The 23364-nt window shown below is 39.2% G+C and overlaps 1 protein-coding gene across 3 annotated transcripts in view; it reads left to right on the top strand.

Annotated features, from left to right (window-relative positions):
- Nucleotides 1-23364, top strand: part of LOC103506849 (sex peptide receptor) — a 162277-nt gene that overhangs the window by 5857 nt on the left and 133056 nt on the right. For all 3 annotated transcript variants that reach the window (XR_003390820.1, XM_026821821.1, XM_026821820.1), the window contains exon 2: nt 15186-15366. Coding sequence is in view for 2 of the 3 variants with exons in the window: in XM_026821821.1 (XP_026677622.1) it covers nt 15186-15366 (181 nt within the window). In the remaining variant the exon portion in view is untranslated. The remainder of the gene's footprint in view (nt 1-15185; nt 15367-23364) is intronic.

Genomic DNA, 23364 nt, shown 5'->3' with positions numbered 1-23364 from the left:
TTACCCATAGGAATAAGGGGAGCTGGTACGCATAGATGAAAATTATGACTTTAATAATAATTCATGGCGATACAACCATGACTACCTAAATAAAGTGAGTTACATTTTTACGTGCTACCTAAACCTGAAGCCTCAAACGGCGTCAAACCATTAACTCGGAAAAATTGGGAGCTCTAACTTTGTGGTGTAGTGATTTGCGTGGTGGTCTTTGGATCCTGTCAAAAAATCCAGTCGGTTAGCTAGAAGATCATTTTTTTACCTTTTAATAGGTAGGTATATCTATCTATACAATAGGTAGGTACCTATATTCTTTCTCATTTCTCATTATTAAAAGAAGATCAAATTATTCGCGGCATTTCCCAAGATAAAATTCATGGCGATAGAGAGCGAGCGAAAAATAAAATTAAACATATAAATACCGTAAATATTTTACGACTTTCTCCCTCCCTCTTACTCTCTCTCTCCCTCTCCCTCTTTTTCTCCCTCCTTCTTTCTCTCTCTCTATCTATGGGAATTTTTTTCCCGAATTAATCAAAATAGCTCTTCGCTTTTTTCCCCAAAGATCGCGGGTTTTCATAAAATGGGAGGGAATGAGGAATTTAAAAAAATTCATCTCTCCCTATTCCTATATTTCCCTCTTTTCCATCCCAATCCTATTTTTTCCCTCTTTCTCTCCCCACCTTTATTCGCGGACTCTATCCCTTCACCTTTCTCGTCCCTCTCCGTTTTTAATTCCCCTCTCTCTATTTTACCTCGTCATTCTTTTTCTTCTTTCCTCCTCCTTTCTCTTCATTCTCGCCTTCCTCCTTTATTTCTTCTCTTCTTTCTTTATTTTTTCCTTTCCTTCTTTATTTTCTGGCTCCCTTACTTCCCTAGGAAATATTCTCCGATCCCTTACTTAGCTGCTGAACCTAGTCCGTTTGTTGGAGTAAGAAAATTCGACTTACCTGGAATCGCCTTTACGGGACAAATTGGTCGAAAAAAAATGTGTTGCCAATTAGTCCCATTTTTTTGTTTGTTGTAAAATTACAAATGGACTACTCAAATTTTGGCAACTCCGCTTTCCAACACATATCCAACCAAAAATAAAGTAAAAAACAGACTACAACTACAACCCTGCCTGTCGACACTGAGTCGCTTCCAATATTGAATTAACATTAGGTAGTGAAGTTTATTGTATAATGTCTGTCTACAACTACCTGAAAACGGCTACTTTCCCTGTCGCGTATAATATCTCTAGTAGCGCGGTCAAACTTTCTTGACTTGGCAGAAAGAAACTGTATTATCCGGAAGATGAATGCATTTCCTAATGCTACATTATAATAATTATAACATTAATAAACAACTACTTTGAAATGGGCAAACTTTCTTGACTTGGCAGAAAGAAACTGTATTATCCGGAAGATGAATGCATTTCCTAATGCTACATTATAATAATTATAACATTATTAAACAACTACTTTGAAATGGAATGTATTAAAACACCATTTATATTGAGAGAGCAAAGTACCTATTTGATACTGAACAATACAACACAATGATGTGTGAATCACATCATAAAGAATGGGGTATACAGCTCGAAAACATAATTATTGTATCCATAAACAGCGAGCATGAAAAATAAATAATAATAATAATAATTAAAATAATATAGGTACATACCTATTAATAATATAATAAAATGTGAGTATAATTGCTATGAAATATCCACAAGGCCTACATAATAATATCCACCTACATAAATATTCCTACAATTTCTATACATAGGTACCTATAGTTAGGTGACTACACGTATGATTTGTAGTGCAAATTGTCTTTGCTTGACTAAAAATGAAGAGCAAAGACAATTTGCACTACAAATCGTCAGTGATTATCGCAAAAGATACCCTAAAGCAAAAAAAGCTTCCTTGGTGGAAAAATATTAAATTTATTGTTCCCAATAACTATAAATTATGTTCTAATAGTCTGACTGGGGGACATTAGACAGGGAGTAGACCAGCTTAGTCTGGTTGGGGTACTATAAACAGGGACAGGGAGTATACCAGCCTGAATTTCCCTTGCTAAAGAAATAGCCAATGTTGAGGGGGAAGGGCATCCACTCGTAAAATTTGTAGCCAAAACCAAATGTCAGCCCAAAGCGATCACCCTACTTAGGGCTGATTGAGAGGCTGACGAAAAACGCCGACCCCTTCTGTACATAGGAACAGGTGAAGAAAAAGAAGAAGAAGAATAACTATAAATTATGTTGTGCTTGTTTGTTACTGATTGCTTCCTGGCTATAAACAGGCAAAATAAATATTTTTCTCTTAATTTTCACAACCAAACGTGTTTGTTCTTAGTTTTTCCGAAAGTTTTCTATATCTCCCGAATTAATCAAAATAGCTCTTCGCTTTTTTCCCCAAAGATCGCGGGTTTTCATAAAATGGGAGGGAATGAGGAATTTAAAAAAAAATCATCTCTCCCTATTCCTATATTTCCCTCCTTTTCATCCCAATCCTATTTTTTCCCTCTTTCTCTCCCCACCTCTATCCCTTCACCTTTCTCGTCCCTCTCCGTTTTTAATTCCCCTCTCTCTATTTTACCTCGTCTCTCTTTTTCTTCTTTCCTCCTCCTTTCTCTTCATTCTCGCCTTCCTCCTTTATTTCTTCTCTTCTTTCTTTATTTTTTCCTTTCCTTCTTTATTTTCTGGCTCTCTTAATTCCCTAGGAAATATTCTCCGATCCCTTACTTAGCTGCTGAACTTAGTCCGTTTGTTGGTGTAAGATTGATGTTTTTTAAGTAGCAAATATTGTTTAAAACAAGTTTTATTCTATTATAAAAAGAAATTCTGAAAGAGAACTACTTTAGGTCCTTTTGAAGCAGGTATTTTTATTTCAAAAGCTGCCCGTAATACCAACAATTTAGTCGAATTTCGCGTTATTTTCATAGTATAACTTCTCGCTGTTTCTTATTTTCAAAAAATGTTATATCTTTTTCTACGTTTTTATTGCAAATTAAAAAGGTTCTCTAATTTTATTTATTAAGATTAAAAATTAAAATACCTCATTTATAGATTTCTACGGCTAGGATGAGACTGAAAAGTCCCGCGCCGCCCCGCCGGAACACCGTGTCAAAATACGTGGAATATTGAAAGCCAGAAATGCCAGAATGACAGTCGAAGCCAGATGCCGGAATCCCGGACGAACGGATGAATGATGGAGAATGTTTGTTCACGTTTCTAGGAATTTGTCATATCGATAACCATTATAGTGAAATTATTTACGACAGGTATCATACTAAGCACCCCCATTAAATGGTAGTGACTAAATGCATTCTGATTATTCTCAGTGCGAACGGTTCTATTAAATGGGAAAGCCGTTCCTAGAAAGAACCTTTATCTGTTCACAATAAAGTCTGTTTCGGGCGGGAGATTTTGTTATCTACAAACCTCTCTGGAGTCTCTGGTCTGTTGATAATGTTGATATTAATGATATTATGTATTTCTTCTAAAAACTCACATTTCTAATAGGCTCACACGTGGGCTCATCAACACGTTTTATGATCTGAAATGAGCTGGAACTTCATAAAAAAAAACAATCTGTCTGAGACTCTGAGTAGAATCCGTAGAAATAACAAACCACACATCATCGCGAGAGATGCAGTGTTAACTGCTAATGAAGAATATGATTTCGAATATCCACCAGATAATTGGGCAATTTAAATTTTCATCATGTTTCTAATTGTGAGTATGATATTTCTACGTTTATGTTTGTTCAAATTTACATAGTTAATTTACATAGTGATATTGTGTGTGTTTTAGTATTGAATAGATAGCTACATGGGTGGATACTTCCAAGGCAGGACCGTATTAATGGCGAACCGAGGCGAGGGCCCCTCCTCTCGAGCTTCATTTTTCTCCTTTACTGTAGTCCAGACTCCTCATATTTGGAGCATTTACCCCTGCCCTGGGCGGGAATTGAGCCCGCGACCTAGGCCTTCCAAGGCAAACGTGCATCCCTCCGAACTATTTAGGCTGTTACTGTTACTACGGTCCAAACAAGGGTAAACAGTCCAAATGAGGGTAAATCAACGAAGCGCTGCCAGCCGCTTCTGACGCGGAATGACCTATATTTTACAATGATTTTCAGTTACCTTATTTTCAGCGAAGACGGAAATTTATCATGGCGTTCCGGTACTCGGAATTTTGACAGTTGACTTCATTCTTCGTTGGTAGAAACGTTCTTCTTATAAATTAGCTTAAGAGACAAAAGTCGGAAGCAGTTCCATAATTTGCTCTCTTTATAACAAGATTGCTTTGCTCCGTGCTCCGTATTACATTGAATCAAAAATCTGTTGTGAACATCACACGACTTTCCTTATCCTGTTGAATGATGCTTATTCGAGTGTTCTTTCTAAGCTAAAACCGCCAAAAAACGGTCGAAATCTGTCCAAAAGCGGTCAAAATACCGCCAAGCGCAGCAACCATCTCAACCAAACTTTTTTGTGTTGCATCCTTGTCACCTTTGTAAGTTACAGTTCCCCCTTTCAAACCCCTTAAAAAAAAAAAAAAAAAAAAAAAAAAAAAAATGGTGTAAGAAAATTCGACTTACCTGGAATCGCCTTTACCTACGGGACAAATTGGTCGAAAAAAATGTGTTGCCAATTAGTCACACTTTGGTAATGTGAACTATACCTACAATATTGCTTTTTTTCTGAACTTAAAAGCGGACAACTCAAATTTTGGCAACTCCGCTTTCCAACACATAGGTATAAAAAAAAAAACCAGACTACAACCCTGCCTGTCGACACAGAGTCGCTTCCAATATTGAATTAACATTAGGTAGTGAAGTTTATTGTATAAAATATTCTTCACCACCACCCTGTCTTCTTCTTCTTCTCACCACTCTTACTGTAAAAAAAAAGCGGAAAACTCTTTGTCGCCCTAACATACTGGGTGTGTCAGAAAAAGAGTACCCTCTTAAAATCAGTCTTTATAGTAGATTATTTATCAGAACCAAGTTTTTCTTCAACTTTTGAGACAAGGGTGGGTCAGAAAAAGAGGACCCTCTTAAAATCAGGCTTCAATGGATTAGCAGAACCAAGTTTTTCTTTAACTTCTGAGTCACCCAACTTTGGAAATTTTATTGGACGCCTCTTGTGATTGATGTAAATTTCCGACTCACGTACAATAGTTTTAGTTTTCTCGACCTGTTTTTATTTTCAATTTCGGCCTGTTTTAAAACTTTGATCTCGACTTTCGACTAGCTTTCGAACTTTTTTCTCGACTTGCTTCCAGTCTCTTTCGCATTTTACTTCAGGGAAGATCTTTTCACATCACTATTTAACCTAAGACGACTCCACTCTTACCTGTAAAAAAAAGCGGAAAACTCTTTGTCGCCCTAACATACTGGGTGTGTCAGAAAAAGAGTACCCTCTTAAAATCAGCCTTTATAGTAGATTATTTATCAGAACCAAGTTTTTCTTCAACTTTTGAGACAAAGGTGGGTCAGAAAAAGAGGACCCTCTTAAAATCAGGCTTCAATGGATTAGCAGAACCAAGTTTTTATTTAACCTCTGAGTCACCCAACTTTGGAAATTTGGACGCCTCTTGTGATTGATGTAAATTTCCGACTCACGTATTACAAGTATAGGATTTCGGTAAATGTGCCTTCTTTTCCCAAGGGCTTCATTAGTTTTCTCGACCTGTTTTTATTTTCAATTTCGGCCTGTTTTAAAACTTTGATCTCGACTTTCGACTTGCTTTCGAACTTTTTTCTCTCGACTTGCTTCCAGTCTCTTTCGCATTTTACTTCAGGGAAGATCTTTTCACATCACTATTTAGTATTTAACCTAAGACGACAGAGAATGTCCGCCTTAGTCGGGATTCCAACCTAGCCTCCATTTTGTCTCTAACACTGGCGCATTTCAGAACATGGCGCATTTCTTTGCACCCTGTAGAAGAAAACGGCGCACAGGATCATCGCGCCGGATTAAAACGAAATTAGCTCTAATTACCCGTGAAAAGTTAGAATAAACAATTACTCTATGACTCTCCCTCCCTCTTTCCAGCTTCCTTCCCCTCCATTTCTCCTTCTCCCTCTCCCTCCCTTTCTCTAACACTGGCGCATTTCAGAACATGGCGCATTTCTTTGCACCCTGTAGAAGAAAACGGCGCACAGGATCATCGCGCCGGATTAAAATGAAATTAGCTCTAATTGCCCGTGAAAAGTTAGAATAAACAATTACTCTATGACTCTCCCTCCCTCTTTCCAGCTTCCTTCCCCTCCATTTCCCCTTCTCCCTCCCTCTCCCTCCCTTCTCCTCCTTGGGAGGGACTGGCTCCGGTCCAAAATATTGCAAACGGAAATAAAACAGTTGAACTTTTTTTTTGTCGTCCTCTTTATTTCTCGTTGTATTCATTTGGAGAGAGGGAAATTCATTTGTTATATGTATTTGGCTTTTCATTTGGCAGAAATTCATTACTTGGGCAACACAAAGTTCATTTGGTGGAAAACTCATTCCGCGTTTGGTTTGCAGTTTCGCTGAATCGCTGACGAGGAAATTGTTACGCTGGATTTCGTAAAAAAGACAGGATTGTTTGAAGGAAAAGAGTGAATGACAAAATAGGGTTAATCCAACATTATAGTTGACTCGGCCACTGCAATTTCGAACCCCCTTTCATAGGTCCGCTAGATTCTGGATTTAGGCAAGGGGTTAAGAAACTAACGGGACATGAAAGGGTGCAGATTATAATAAAGGGTGCAGATTATAATAAGATTAAGGCTGCAGATTATAATATGTGATCGTCCTAATATGTGATTTTTTTCGTCTTATTTTCACCTGAAGAAGAAAGGGAACTCCCAATCCGAAAAATTGTCCACATAATAATAGTAGTTGGCCTACTGCAGGAGTGGTATAATGGAACACTTTAGTTCTTCTTTTTCTCCTTTTCCATTGTGTTTAATCATTCTTCCCTCTGCAATTCCGTCTGTTCCTTCTCATACTCCTTTTTTCGCCTTCTTAATCTTCATATTTTCAGTTTGGGGGGGGGGGGGTGGGCGAAGAATCCAAACAGTGACTTATTGTTGGAGGGAAGGCGGTAGAACGGTTAGATGCTCCAAATAATCCAAATTTTAAGCGAATATTTTTGTGTATTACTACATTTAGCCCCCACTAAATACGGACCTGGTAGGTAACATACAATTAGGTATGTATGGCAAATATAACAATGCCTAAGTCTAAAATCTAAATAATTGGGGAACCATCAGTGGCGGGGGCTGGAGCGTTGGAGGGAAGAACAAGCTGGGCCCGTCCCTCCGGGAATTTTTTAATAGCCCGTAATTTATTCGATCGTGATAAAAGAAAATCAGTACCTATGTACCTACCCAATTTGTTTAATATTCAGTTTATTATTATTCTTGATTTGATTTCCATCATCCATGCTCTTCATGGATTGGCATAGACAAGTATAACTAGGTACCTACCTACCTACCTTCCCAGTTCCACACATTTTACTTACATGTAATGATTTAAAATCAAGACTAGAGCCCGTTCTCCCTTTATTCCCAATATAATGTTTAAGTCACCCATCCATTATTTCGACGGCCTCAGTGTGTAGACGGCCTAATAGTTCGACACTCTCGACTTTTTCGACAATTTCGACGTTTTCACGGCATGTTTGCTATTTACGCGTCGCTGATTCCGGTAATCTTTCTTGTAAACGTCGCGCAAAGAGGGGGGTGGGTTAGGAGAAAGGAGGGGAGGGTGATTTTTGGGGGAAGGGAGTAAATGGAGAAGAAGAATGGGAGGGGAAGTTGATTTTTTTAAAGTCAATATTTAAGGGTATTTGAGTGAAATTTCGAGTGTATGGCCGCCATACACGCCTTATATGGACGCTACGCCACTGTTTCCTTCTTTCTTTTCTCTTGACTCTCTCCTCTCCTCAATTTTCCTCTTCTCCTCCTCCTTCTTCATCTTCGAGTTGTTTTATTGTTGGTTATTTCGTTGCATCTTGAGCGGAGACAGACGGTACTTCCTACACTGGAGCGTCACCAGCTTTTAAACTTAAAAACTCATAAACTGTGTATTTTCTGATGCAACTCTTTAATCAAACATTGCGCCATTTCGCGCTCGTAAAAACTGAAAACAATCTTGTCGTCTCATCGGAATATTCGTCGCTTAAGAAATCCTTTTTGGAGCCTTGGAATATCGTCGCATTCGTCTCTTAAGAAATCCCTTTTGGAGCCTTTCGTTATTCTTTTGCTGAATTTCATTTTCTTGTGTCTTGTACAGGGACAAAATTCTGTTTTGTCTAACCATTCAAATCAAATCATGAATTATTTATGGTGAATTGTTGAAGTTGTGAGAGTCTCTTCCCAACTTTTCTGGGCGTCTCAGGATTTATAAGCTCAGTCGGTATTAATTTAGGTACATGTATATTATGTACCTACCGTCAATTTTTTACACTGTAAATGCCACTTTTACTTTCCTTATACAATACCTATTTATTTTTATACTTTGGTAGAACTTGGAAAAAAAAAAGTACATAGGTACCTACCTACAAAACGGATTGGAAACATCATTTCGTGGGAGGAAAAATGGAGATAAGCAGTTTTGCTCCTAAATCGCCCATTATTCTCGCTTAGTTTTGCCTCCCCAATGGGTCTCCTCAAGTTTACGACTTGAGTAGACCTCTTGGTGTCTTTGCAGAATTTATTTCTTGCACCATATTAATGACCTCCTCTGAACCCCACAGAGGATTTTATTTTTCTATGTAAGATATTATTTAGCCTGAGCATCTTGAGTGTCGGTGATAATTTACTATATGAATAATTTTTAATTTCTTGGAATCTTCAATAGATTTATGGAAAAATTAATTATGCACCACTAGTCAAAGGACCTCTTTAGTCCTATTCGATCAGGACCCATAAATAGCGAATTTTTGCTACGAAAATTAGCGTCCCGCTAACTGAACCCTTTAACTTTAACGTTATACGAAAACTCGTTTCTGCACGTGTGCGAAAACATTGTTTAGGTAAACTTACGGCTTAGGCCAGTCACTTATTATAAGTATTATCAGGTACCTATCAGGTAGACCTGACAGGCGGACCTTTTCAGTCGTACCTGACAGTGAGTGGCTGGCCTTACACGTATTATCGTCACGTAAGTAAATAGCAGTTCAAAATCTCTCTATTAAGTAGATTTACTCTTCTGTTCACGTGAGAAGGGGCGGTAAAGAAGGGGTGGGGGAGATGGAAAAGGGGGAGGTTTGTCCACCATATAGGATCCTGTTCCTTTACCTTCCTTCCAGTTGTTCCTTTCAACTTTTTTTTCCAAATATTTTTCGTTTTCCAGAAAAGAATTTCCACGGGAGAGAAACATGGCTCCATTAATCATAAAATGTCACTCGGGGAAATATTTTGGAGAGTTCCGCATGTAGGGCAGACAGGGGCAAAACGCCCCGGGGTAACAGAGGATAGGGTAGGTGGGGGGGAAAACGTCCGGGCTGGGTAACTCGGGACAGGGGTGGGGTTTGTCCCCAAAAACTTCGTCTTTCTCGTGAAAAGTTCTAATTAATCACTTTTAAACAAGTTTTTTAGTTGCCTTCCCCGCCATGGACGACGCTAGCTGTCTGAAAAATGAGCGATAAATATGAAATTACAATTTAACGTGATGCTCACAAGTTGAAAAGTCAAACTTTTTTTCGAGTAAAAAAGCAACAAACAAGGATGTTTTTTTCAACTTTTTTATTTCTATTTATTATTCCTGTCCCCTAGAGATGTTTCACGTTTCTCTCTCTCTCTCTCCCTCCCTCCCTCTCTCTCTCTCTCTCTCTCTCTTGTCTCTCTTCTTCTAGGGAGACATTTTATCATCATTCCCACCTGCTGGTTTCAGGTTGACTTTTCTCAAAACATCTCTAATAAAAATTACAACATCCTTTCAACTTGAGACTTTAATAATAAATAGGTAATAACATATCCTTTCTCTAATAAAAATGGAAGTTTGAATTCAAACAACCGTATCCTGTGTTTGTCTGAAGGAAAAGAAAAGTCTGACAACACTGTTCAATTCTAACACTGAGAAAGGTATAAAAACCTACTTAGACCCGATAAAAGCGGCAACGTTGTAAAACATGAAAGCCAAATAATGGAGACTTGCATAATATGTATGAAACATCATATTACCCGTCACACACACGCATGAGAGAGAGAGAGAGAGAAGGAAAAAGAGAAATAAGAGAAAGAGGGAGATGGTGAGAGCTGAAAAAGACTGACCGGAAAATGTTCATAAAACACTTCTCTCTCTCTATCTCTCTCTCTCTCTCTCTCTCTCTCTCTCTCTCTCTCTCTCTCTCTCTCTCGTCTCTCTCTCTCTCTCTCTCTCTAATTCACAGCTTGCCACATGCCGAAATAGCTTGGAGGCCACTTTGTACGATATATGTAGAGAATAAATTTTCACATAAAAAAAAAATAATAATAAAAAAAACTCCCCTTATATCCCTTATTGTTTTCAAAAATTCTCTTTAACTAAAAAGAAAAGACCGAGATTCACGCGAGTAATGGATTGTCTTCTAGTTGGTCTTTCAACTGAGGGTCTGAGTCTTTTAGTAAAGATCATTGCCTTGTGATTTTGCGCAATTGGTGATTTTTTGCGATAGATATTGGCGCGAATTTCCCTCTTTAGACCTGAAAATTTGCGCAAAATCGCCGTACACGGCACGTACCGATCTGTCGGAAAGAACAGAGTGGGAAGAACAAAACTTGGAACACTATACTCAATCCACAAATACCAATATCTAAAAGGTATTTTTTGTCGTGTACAGTGTACACCCGGGCTTATCACGTGTCAGTGTGCCTGGAGGTTGTTTTTCCTATCTAAAACATTAAAGAAGACGTGTTATGGAGGTGTGAGATGTTATTTACTCTGGAAATTTGGGGGGGTGTCAGGACTGTCAGGCAAAAGAGGAGGGAAAGAAAAAAAAAAAAAAAAGGAAAAAAAAAAAAAAAAAACCTTGAGAATATTGTGGTCCTTAGTTTTTATCTTTACATTATTCAATTCATTCATAATCAGGCGACTACGCCCTACTAAAACTCGTCCAATGTGCGACGGGTCTAAAGAGTTACAAAATGTTTAATAAGCCGTTTTGTTACTTAAATGACGATATAGTGGGACAACGATCAGTAGAGAGGAACCTCGTCCCAGATCCACCCTGTATTTATACCTACACGTTTTATAACCCGGCTGTATTATTCATGGAACTATACTGTATTTATTTTTCTTGCCTTCTTTTCACTTTACTTTTATTTCTCCCCCTCAACATCATGCTGGTGGGAGCGAGGTAAAAATTTCATTTCCTACTCATCATTTCCCCCCCCCTGGTGCACATCTCTTCCTCCCCTTTTTCTTTCCTTCCCACATCTCTCTCTTCCCTTTTTTCTATCCCTCCTTCCGTTTTCCATCCTGTTTTTATTCCCTCCCTCGCACATCTCCTTTCTCCCTCCTTCTTCTTCTCTCCTTTCCCTTCTTCCCTCTTCTTCCCCGTTTTTATTCCCTCCCTCGCTCACCTCCTTTCTCTCTCCTTCTCTTTCCTCTCCCTCCTTCCCTTTCTCATTCCGTTTTCATTCCCTCCCTCGTACATCTCCTTTATCCTTCTTCTCTTCTCCCACACGCTCTTCTTTTTCTTCTGATTCTCTTCCAGTCTATCTTTCCCTCTCTCAACTTTGTCTTCCTCTTTGTCTTCCTCTTCTTTTCTTCTTCGTTCTCTTTCTTTTCAGTGGAGTGGCGAAGATGAAAATCAAATGAAAATGATTGATCAACACTTTACCTTTGGCTAAGACTGTGTTGCTCCCAATTTAGATGTTACTTATGTCTAAAGCTGCTATGATGGTTTTGACACCTTTGGTGCTTAATAGAGGAAGAGTCAGATGTCTTTCAACTAAAACTACGATGTTCCTCTTTACTATTTAGAATTTTAGACCATACCTACTTAGATGCCTAGTGATAGTATTGGCAGTCCCTACCTATATGTCTAAAACTATGCTAGGGCAGGTCAATTTTTGAACTAACTTTCTCCTTTTCGATATCTCCTGCAGTTAACAACTCGTGTAATACCGAACAATAAGTATTACACTCACGCCCCTCTACTGTTTTCGTCTTTTCTCAACACATTTTCACAACTGGTGTAATACCACCTGACGAGTACTACACTCACGTTCCGCGACTGTTTCCATCTTTTCTCCACACTCAAATAGCATGTTTACACGTTTTTCCCCCGAAATCTCTCTCAGAGCGGGAGGGTGGGGAGGGGAGAGAGAGGTTTGCCTTAATTTCATTTCTCAGTTTGATACAGCTTGAGGCGCATTATCATTTTCAATGCTTTTTCTTCCTACTTTACTTCTTTCCAATATCAATATGTGGGTATCATTAGATTTTCATTTCTATTTCGGTGCGGCGAGGGTGTTCAAGAACTTCTTTCCCATGGATGAGGAGTGGATGCGAAACATTAAAGAGTGGATGTGGATATTGAGGAGGTGTGGATGTGGAGCAGGATGTGGAGGTGTGAAAGTGGAGTAGCACTTATGTTATTTGGGAGATTTGCGGAGGTTTCTGATCTGTAAGTGTGGGCGTGGGATAACGTACCAGAGGCGTGATGTGCAGAGAGGATGCTAGGCACTTCAAGTGTGAACCTTCGTCGACGTGGGATGCGACCTCTTCTAGAATAGCTTGGTTTGCACTGGCATATCTGATCGAGTCATCAGTAGCTACAGGATGTACACAAAAAGCCAACTCAGAGACTTAGGTGTAGGGGCAAACAAAAGTTGGGTTAAGCTTAAGCTTCTATGAATCTAGCTATAGCCAGCACATTAATCTTAAACGAAGTTTAAAACTCACTTCAGCCAGCCTAGTTAGCTTAGTTGGTAGTGCGTGTTGGGTTGGGTTAAGTTAGGTTGGGTTGGGTTAAGTTAGGTTGGGTTGGGTTAGGTTGGGTTGGGTTGGGTTAGGTTGGGTTGGGTTAGGTTGGGTTGGGTTGGGTTGGGTTAAGTTAGGTTGGGTTGGGTTAAGTTAGGTTGGGTTGGGTTAAGTTAGGTTGGATTGGGTTAAGTTAGGTTGGGTTGGGGTAAGTTAGGTTGGGTTGGGTTGGGTTAGGTTAGGTTAGGTTGGGTTGGGTTAGGTTTGGAATCATACAAAATTTCGTCCTCTTCTTTATGTTAATTTTTTGAGTGCACTCAAAACCGAGTGAATCTTTGAGTGCACTCAGAAACGAGTGCACTCAAAGTAGAATGCATTGGAGACTTTCATTTCTACTTTCACCTCCACTTCCGCTTTCGCCTCCACCTCCATTTTCACTTTCACCTCCACCTTAAATTTTGCCTTCGCCTCCATTTCCAATTTCGCCTCCACCCCTATTTCCGCCTCCACCTCCACTTTCGCCTCCACCCTCACTTTTGCCTCCACCTCCATTTTCGCCCCCCCGTGTCCATTTTCACCTCAACCTCCATATTCGCCTCCACCTCCACTTTCATGTCCACCTCCATAACTTTGAGGTGCTGCCATTTCGAATCGGGATGGAATATGACAAATTTAAATAGCCTATGTCACCCTCAGTACTCTTCTCAACAACCATAAAAAAATTCATCAAAATCGGTCAAGCCGTTTTTTTTCATGAGAAGAGGACAACAAAAGGTCCATCAGAGTAACAGCGCTGTAACAGAGAGAGAGAGAGAGAGAGAGAGAGAGAGAGAGAAAGTACTTTTCTATGTGCGTACATGTAAACACACTCTCTCGGGGGAAAAATATCTTAATTTTAATTTACCTTCCCTCGTCGTCATTTAAAAATTTTCACCGGGAAATTCTTAAGCACATTATAATATTTTTTAATGTACCTCCCTAAATATCTTTCCCACCTATACTTACCTATCTTCCTACCTATGTACCCTACCTACCTGTCGAACATGGCATACATAAGTGGAGATAGGAATTATCAAGTGTGTAAGGGTGCTTTATAAAAAGGGACAAAATTCAATTAGGTGACGTCGTTTTCTGCCGTGATGGTACGGATAAATTCATTTACCTCTATGAAAGCTTGAAGGGTTTCAAGTAAGAGGGGCCTCACCCGACTCTTATTATTGAGAACTCTTTTAGGGACTTTTCAGTCCTATGCTGGTAGTATAAACAAGGTAAAGTCTTTATTGGTCATCATTACATGTACATTCTATGGGTACATAATTAATAATTATGTAGAATATATGTACAACCTTGTGTTTCTTCGCCTTTTCCCGTGTTCAGACGGGGTCGGCCTTTTTTGTCTCTCAATCAGCCCTATGGATATACCCTTCGTACTCAACCTTTGACTATTCCTTCAGCAAGGGGAAATTCAGGCTAGTAACCAGACCAAGCTGGTTTTTGATTTTTGTTCTTAAAAGGCCGTGTTTTAATCAAAAAAGCCCTTTTTGATTATAACCCGTCAACTGGTACCTCTATAGTACCACGTACATATAAAGCTATGGTTGAGGGGTTTGTAGTAAGAGGGGCCTCACCCGACTCTTATTATTGATAATTCTTTATTGGTCATTAACTCATCAGTTAGGTACACGTCCTTTGTACGTATAGAATATACAGTCTCCTTTTTCTTAGCCTTTTCTTGTGTTCAGACGGGGTGGGTGTTTTTCGTCATCAGCCTCTCAATCAGCCCTAGGGTGATGGCTTTCGGCTGACATTTGGTTTTGTGGATGCCCTTCGCACTCAACCTTTGCTATTTCTTTAGCAAGGGAAATTTCAGGCTGGGTATACTCCCTGTTTAAATTCCCCCAGGCAGACTAAGCTGGTTTTAGACCAGAATTCGATTTTTGTCCTTAATGTTTTAAGGTCCTTTTTGATTAAGTTCCTTTCTGATTAAATCCCCTCAACTGGAACCTCCATAGTAACACGTAGTTTCAGTCGTACCTGATAGTGAGTGGCTGGCCTTACACGTATTATCGTCACGTAAGTAAATAGCAGTTCAAAATCTCTCTATTAAGTATCTATTATCCCTTCTGTTCTCCACATTGGTGCTGGGTCAACACGAGAACACCAGAAAGTAACCCGATCAGAACTTATAACTAAGTATCTACCCTTCTGTCCTACACATTGGTGCTGGGTCAACACGAGAACACCAGAAAGTAACCCGATCAGAACTTATAACCAAGTATCTACCCTTCTGTCCCCAGGTACATCTACGTGTGCCACGCCCCTGTCGCCAGAACCTGGTGCACCATGCCGAGGGTACTCAAATGCGTCGCCTGGATTGCCGTCCTTGCCACGGTGCACCAGTCGACCAGATTCGTAGATCGTGTGTACGAACCTCATGTGATATCTTGGCGGGGCCAGCACAACGTGACCGTCTGTAAGGTAAGCCCCGTACACACTTTTTGTTACTTTCTATTATTTGACTTGCCGTTCGCATGACAAGTCTCACTATTTGAAAATATCACCTACCTATGTAAAAGCCCGTTTCCACTTTCCGTGAGTTTCATACGATTTTTTACTTTCTATTTTTTTCTTTTTTAGCAAAATCCTCTTTAGGGGTATGCTATTCAATTCTATATAGATCGTGTGTACGAACCTCATGTGATATCTTGGCGGGGCCAGCACAACGTGACCGTCTGTAAGGTAAGCCCCGTACACACTTTTTGACTTGCCGTTCGCATGACAAGTCTAACCATTTGAAAATATCACCTACCTATGTAAAAGCCCGTTCCCACTTTCCGTGGGTTTCATCCGATTTTTTACTTTCTATTTTTTTCTTTTTTAGCAAAATCCTCTTTAGGGGTGTGCTATGCAATTCTATCCAAATTCACAATTTTGGGTCAGGGTTGAGTTTTTTGGGTCTTTTGGGCCACTATAGTAAGCTATTCGCTAATAATTATGATTTTTTTTGCTTACCGTTTGCAAGACAATGCGCATTTTTTACAAGACAATTCGCAACATTTGCTCAGGTACTTAAAGTAGGTACATAGGTAGGTAAGTAAAGTAAGTAGGTACGTAAATTTAAATAACTAGCTGTGTACTCAAGATACTGGAAAAAAATTAACTTGGAATAGTATTGTATTGAATTTGAATAACGGAGACAAACGAGGATAACAAAATGAATAATGAAGAAGGAACGAAGAAAAAAGAGAACACAATAGAAGATATACGAAAAGAGGAGGAAAAATGTCTGGAAAAATTCCATAAGAAATTAATGCTGAAAATTAGACAGAGCTTTTTCAAAGGAGCGAATCCCCGTCACTTCCAATTGACCTGATGTTGATCCAAACGTAGCACGTGAAGCAAAAAATATCTCGCCTCCATTTTACGCTTGAAAAATCTCCCTCCCTACCTTTTTTGCCCTTTAAAAACTCCCTTTTTACCTTTATCACCTTTATGTACCCTTTAAAACATCATCCTTCTTACATCTATGCGAATTTTTGAGGCATTTATCTAATTTCAGTCAAGGATTTTACCCTACATTGTGTTTTAAAATCTTCAGTTATCTATATTTTCTGCAAAGTCCACAAGATAAATACGACTCTTGGTAGTAGGTTAGCACGAGCCGACATTTATCGCAGAAGCCCGAAAAACCTGGAAAAAATTTCGGGGGGCATCACAGCTTTGGAAAGAAACTTTTACAAGTTGGATAATAAATGTTATATGCGTCTAATCCGCACTAAGCTCCTCTGTGTAGGTGAAGCTGGCGCGGTGTTCCTTTGAAACATTTGCCATAGAACTTTACTCGGGAAGAAACTTCGGGAAAAGTTATAGTTAAGTATCTGAAGGCCTGGCATTACCTGATAAATTCGTGAGATGGCGCCACATTTTATATTCAATGATGGGAAAAGTTACCCCTATATGGGCAATCTATCCCCCTACGACGGTAGGTACATAGGTAAGTAAAGTAAGTAGGTACGTAAATTTAAATAACTAGCTGTGTACCTACTCAAGATACTGGAAAAAAATAAACTTGGAATAGTATATTGAATTTGAATAAGGGAGACAAACGAGGATAACAAAATGAATAATGAAGAAGGAACGAAGAAAAAAGAGAACACAATAGAAGATATACGAAAAGAGGAGGAAAAATGTCTGGAAAAATTCCATAAGAAATTAATGCTGAAAATTAGACAGAGCTTTTCCAAAGGAGCGTATCCCGTCACTTCCAATTGACCTGATGTTGATCCAAACGTAGCACGTGAAGCAAAAAAATATCTCGCCTCCATTTTACGCTTGAAAAATCTCCCTTCCTACCTTTTTTGCCCTTTAAAAACGCCCTTTTTACCTTTATCACCTTTATGTACCTACCCTTTAAAACATCATCCTTCTTACATCTTTGCGAATTTTTGAGGCATTTATCTAATTTCAGTCAAGGATTTTACCCTACATTGTGTTTTAAAATCTTCAGTTATCTATATTTTCTGCAATGTCCACAAGATAAATACGACTCTTGGTAGTCGGTAGCACGAGCCGACATTTATCGCAGAAGCCCGAAAAACCTGGAAAAAATTTCGGGGGCATCACAGCTTTGGAAAGAAACTTTTACAAGTTGGATAATAAATGTTATACGCGTCTAATCCGTACTAAGCTCCTCTGTGTAGGTGAAGCTGGCGCGGTGTTCCTTTGAAACATTTGCCACAGAACTTTACTCGGGAAGAAACTTCGGGAAAAGTTATAGTTAAGTATCTGAAGGCCTGGCATTACCTGACGGTGACATTTGAGATAAAACGTGAGCTTGCCCGCTTCAAATTTTCCTCTAAAAGTTTCCTCATTATCCTTATAAGATGGGAAAGTTTACGGGAATTTTCCTTTTGGCCGGATTTAGATGACGGTATCAGTATTGGAAATCTCTAAATCCTAATAGGCAGGCAGTTTGATACAAAACTGCGGCAAATTGGGATGTTTGTAAATTGATACTGTACCTACTGTGCGACCCTACCTTCCGTTCTGCCGCAAAAGTGGCCATAGGCCTGCGGCAAGTGGCCATAGGCCTGCGGCAGTGCGGAGATGTGTACGCAACTTAACGTCAACAGGCCAACAAAAATTTCCCTCTTTTTCATCCCCTCTTGACCTAACTCACCCTGCTTCTGTGGTTTATTCAGCATGGCGCAGGAGTGTGTTACCAAATTCTGTCAATATTGTTCAAGTCCCAACAAAGTGCCAATCAAACCATTCAGTTCCACTATTCTTGGATGGAACCAAGCAGTATTATTGTCCTTGGATAGTTGATTATCAAAACTGAACACCGTTTAAACGAAATACTTGATGGAAAGTATCTTCTTCACCGATATGGCAAACAAAATGTTTTCTATATTCCCTTGCGTCTTGTCAGGGGTTCTCAAGAGAGGGGTCCGCGGGCCATGGCCACTTTTGGTTCGGGAGAAGGTTATTTTAACCGGTGATTCGGGAGAAGCGCCAGTCCGAAGAGCCGATTGCGAGTTCTTCTTCTTCTTCTTCTTCTTCTTCTTCTTCTTCTTCTTCTTCTTCTCCTCCTCCTCCTCCTTTTTCTTTTTCTTCTCGTTTTTCTTCCTCTCTGCCTTTCTTTCTTTATCGTCTCCTTTCTTAGTCTTTGTGCCTTTTATCTTTCTTTCTTATCTTCTCTCTATCTCCTTAAAATTTATTTCTAACATTAGGGTTGAACATTTCTTAAAGTGGTCCACAAGTTATCGTGAAGTTCAACGCCCGCAGCTCATAGTTGAAAACCCCTGCTTGAAACCCCACTCAAACAAATCACATTTGGAACTAGAAATCGAGTGATATTCAAGACTTTTCCAAGATTTTTTTCCCACCTCTATAGCTAAGGGCCAGTCTAGTGGGTATCTGGCGAGAAATACAAAATACAAATCCTGAACTGTTCTGTAAATAAAACTGGTGTGATTGAGACGTCATAACACTTATACAACTTTCAGTTCTTTGAAATCCCTCCTATTTCCCTCTCTTCCATAGAAATCCCTCTTATTTCCCTCTCTTCCATAGAAATCCCTCCTTTTTCCATCTCTCTCCTAGATTTACCTCCTTTATCCCTCTCTCAATCACAGAAATCCCTCTCCTGAACCTTCGTCGACGTGGGATGCGACCTCTTCTAGAATAGCTTGGTTTGCACTGGCATATCTGATCGAGTCATCAGTAGCTACAGGACGTACACAAAAAGCCAACTCAGAGACTTAGGTGTAGGGGCAAACAAAAGATTTCCTTTAAAAATCCCTCTCCTTTATCTCTCTCTTCCGTAGATTTCCCTCTCTTTTATGCTCTCTTTCCTTTAAAAATCCCTCTCCTCTCCTTTCGATTTCTTCTGAGACTTTTGCTATTTTCCTTTAAAAATCCCTCTCCTTTATCTCTCTCTTCCGTAGATTTCCCTCTCTTTTATGCTCTCTTTCCTTTAAAAATCCCTCTCCTTTTCCCTGAAGAAAATCCCTTCTTTTATCCCTCTCCTTTCGATTTCTTCTGAGACTTTTGCTACTTTTGCTCACCTCCATTTTCTACGCTGCGCTGCGCTGAGGCTTTTCTTTAGATAGAACACCACAATGTTAAATTTCATTGAAATCAGAAATGACAATGTCTAATTTAACACTTTTCAGAGTGTGAAAGCCTACTTTAAATGCCAATAAATTTCGACAATAGAAGGTGATGAAAATTAGCGCCCTTTTCTTTTTTGAAATGTCAGAAATTAGGCTCTGAAATAATAAGCGGTATTTCCCCTTATTTCTATGAATCACACGCCACTAAATTAGGGGGGGGGATTAGGGGGAACCTAGTGTACCGTGAGCTACAACAAAAGTATGTGAACATTTTAAAAGGGGGGTCATTGGATATTGAATGGAAATTTGAAATGAGGGGGGCTTCAGGGCTCCCCAAACTAAGGTCGGCTATACACGGAGCTAATACAAAGGATTTTTGTTTGATAATGATATGTACCTACTTATTCCAGTTACCCGTCCTGATATATTAGGAAACCCTGATCCTTCACAATAAAGATAAGATGCACAATGACGCCCTTCTATTGTACTTGTAACAGTTTTCGACGGAGCCCCCCGGAACAGAAAGAATTTTATGAACTTTGGAACATTATGGAGGAAAAACCTTTACAGCTTATGATATGAAATGTGTTTATAGAAACGACCCTATTGTGGCGGCTAATGCCAAAAACGCCATTAGTACCTACCTACAGTTTGGAAAAATTGCTTTACCAAAGAGTTAGGTACCGAAAAGAGGTTGGATAGGGGGAAGGGTAACTTCGGAGATCTTATCGTTTCGAAATCTAACAGAGACGGAGGACAGACACACTGACACAGGCCAGAAAGCCAGGAGTTCCGAGAACGAACCCTATTGGTTTAGAATAAAAAAACAGGAATGAGTCTTTTACCCGCGACCTTGTGCTTATTATTCTTTTACGGTCGATTTGATGGTCAAAAGCCAGCCTAGTTAGCCTTAAGGGTTGCGCGGACTAGCGCGCCCGCATTGTCAGGGCTACGCCTCGGGTTCCATTCCCGCCCCGGGGGGATTCTTCTTCTTCTTCTTCTTCTTCTTCTTCTTCTTCTTCTTCTTCTTCTTCTTCTTCTTCTTCTTCTTCTTTTTCCTCCTCTCCTCCTTCTTCTTCTTCGTCTTCCTCTTCTTCTTTTCCTTCTTTTTGTTGTTGTTGTTGTTCTTCTTCTTCTTCATTTTGCTCTTCTTTTTCTTCGTCTTCCTCATCGTCTTCTTTTTTCTTCTTCCTTCTTTTCTTTCTCGTTTTCTTAATCCTCCTCTTTCTTTTCTTCCTCCCCTTTTTGGAGCTACTTTCAAACCAAAACAGGAAAAAGCTATGACAAAACAGGAAAAAGACTAGTAGGTAATTATGTATCTATCTACGTAGGTAGACAGGCATGTGTACATACAATGTAGAAAATGTGTTTTTGGGTGTGGCTTGAACATCGATATTACCATCATTATTAGAAAATTAATTCAGATAAAAATAAGAATATAATATTTTTTTCAAGACAATTACGATTAAAAGTTTTTAAATTGGTGAGCTTTCGATGTCACTCAGGACATCATCTTCAGACCAAGATAGATGTTGACTCTATCGCAGCAGGAGTAGAAGTGAGGAAAATTATTTGGTATGGTTCTACTCCTGCTCCTGCTGCGATAGAGTCAACATCTATCTTGGTCTGAAGATGATGTCCTGAGTGACATCGAAAGCTCACCAATTTAAAAACTTTTAATCGTAATTGTCTTGAAAAAAATATTATATTCTTATTTTTATCTGAATTAATTTTCTAATAATGATGGTAATATCGATGTTCAAGCCACACCCAAAAACACATTTTCTACATTGTATGTACACATGCCTGTCTACCTACGTAGATAGATACATAATTACAGAAAAAGCAAAAAAAAAAAAAAAAAAAAAAAAAAATGGTTACCTAACTACCTACCTATCTACCTTTCTAAGCTGTATAACTAAACGTGTATACCCAACACTTTCTAAACACAGGTAGGCAGGAAGGTAATACATAGGTAGGAAGTTAGGTAGTTTCCATACATGCTCACAAGTGTAAGGTACAATTTCATTTCTTGTTTGCTTTTCCCTCGTGAAAATTTGAATTCAATTTTTCCAGTCATGGTAGAGAGAGGGCGAAAAGGAAAAGAAGAGGGAGAGAAGGAGAAGTAGGAGGGGAAGAAGGAGCAGAGGGAGAGGAAGGAGAGAGGGGAGGAAGGAGCAGAGGGAGAGGAAAGGTAGAAAACTGCTTAACATTGAAACTTTTTTTTTACCCCGCGAAGGCTAAAAATAACGAACGTATTCCGTGTGTACATATACTTTGCTTACATTCACATTTTAAACATAGGTTAGAATTGAGAATATCATTATTTTTAGTACCTACCTACCTTCCTACATACATGTGTACGTTTACCTTTACAACTAGAGTTTAGTTACCTTTGTTTATTTGGAGCCCATGTCTCCCGATCCTTTTTTTTTACCCCGCGAAGGCTAAAAATAACGAACGTATTCCGTGTGTACATATACTTTGCTTACATAAACATTTTAAACATAGGTAGAATTGAGAATATCATTATTTTTAGTACCTACCTACCTACCTACCTCCTACCTTCCTAAATACATGTGTACGTTTACCTTTACAACTAGAGATTAGTTACCTTTGTTTATTTGGAGCCCATGCCTCCCGATCTGAGAGAAATTGGGTGAGTGCTTTACAAGTTGTTTTTTTTTTTTTAGGATGGAGAGTGGAAAATTGAATGGTAAAAAAGAGTAGGTAGGTATATTTCACCGCTATTTTTATGGTGTTTACCCCAGAGATAACAAAAGACAGCTCTGGTTGGATCGTGATTCGAATTTTCCATCTCAGAAGATTCGAACCCCGGACTTCTACTTGTCAGACCATGAGTAATCCTTGGGAAAGTGGGTCATTTGTGAGCTCCAAGGGAAATGGGACCTAATAAATATAGTAGGTAGCCCTCTCCTTGTCGGACATTCAGTGAGCCCGTAGGGAAAATCGGATTTTTGTGGACCTAAAGGGAAATGGAAAATGGGACCTAATAAAGTTATCAAATTTTTCAAGTATGGTAGGTAGCCCCAATTATTGACCATTAGAGGAGACTAGACATTTATGTTCAGGTCATTACGTAAAGTAATGTGTCCACAGCGATAAGAAGATACGGGGTGGTTTCATTCATTCATGGCCTATACCGAGAAAATTGCACTTCGGTATGATGTTCTGTCTACTGCCAGCTCCTGAATTTTCTCAAACTCCTGAATTTTCTGAAACCATTCTTCAAGATCATGCCCCATACTTTTTTTGGTCTTCCTCGGGGCGGTTTGGAAGAATAAAATTCTTGAGATTTCATTTTTGTAAAATCTCTGAAACTGTAATTTTTTTTTTTATTCTTTTTTAGAATGTACTACCTAAGTAATGTCAACTCGAATTTTTCTAGTACATAATGCTTAGGGGGGGGGGGAGGTTTACAAGAGGGAACTCTGTTCAGGACGTATTTTATCAAGGTCATCTCTCTTCTCTGATTCACCCCGTATGACCAGCCTTCCCCTATTCCTCCTGCTATTAAAATGTTCCCATTTTTCTTCCTGACCCCACATTGCCCTCTGTTCCTCTACTATCATTAACCTCTGATATACTTGGCCGCAGTTTTTATTATTATCATTATTATTTTTTTTTTTCGGTTTTCTCCCTCTCTCATTTGTCACCCAAACCTCCCGGAAACGGAGTAATAATAATAGTAATGCTAATAATAATCACTTTTTGAGATGTTGCCAAAAACTGCGACCCCCCCCCCATTTTCTTTCCCTCCCATTTGTTATCTCTGTTTCTCTTTTCTTTCCTTGTTTCTTTTTCTCTCCTCCTTTCTCTACTGCTACTGGATCTATCT

This window comes from Diaphorina citri, unplaced genomic scaffold, assembly GCF_000475195.1.
Source record: "Diaphorina citri unplaced genomic scaffold, Diaci psyllid genome assembly version 1.1 scaffold266, whole genome shotgun sequence".
NCBI lineage: Eukaryota > Metazoa > Arthropoda > Insecta > Hemiptera > Psyllidae > Diaphorina > Diaphorina citri.
The sequence above is the reverse complement of the archived record's forward strand: the minus strand, read 5'-3'. Positions and strand labels throughout refer to the sequence as shown.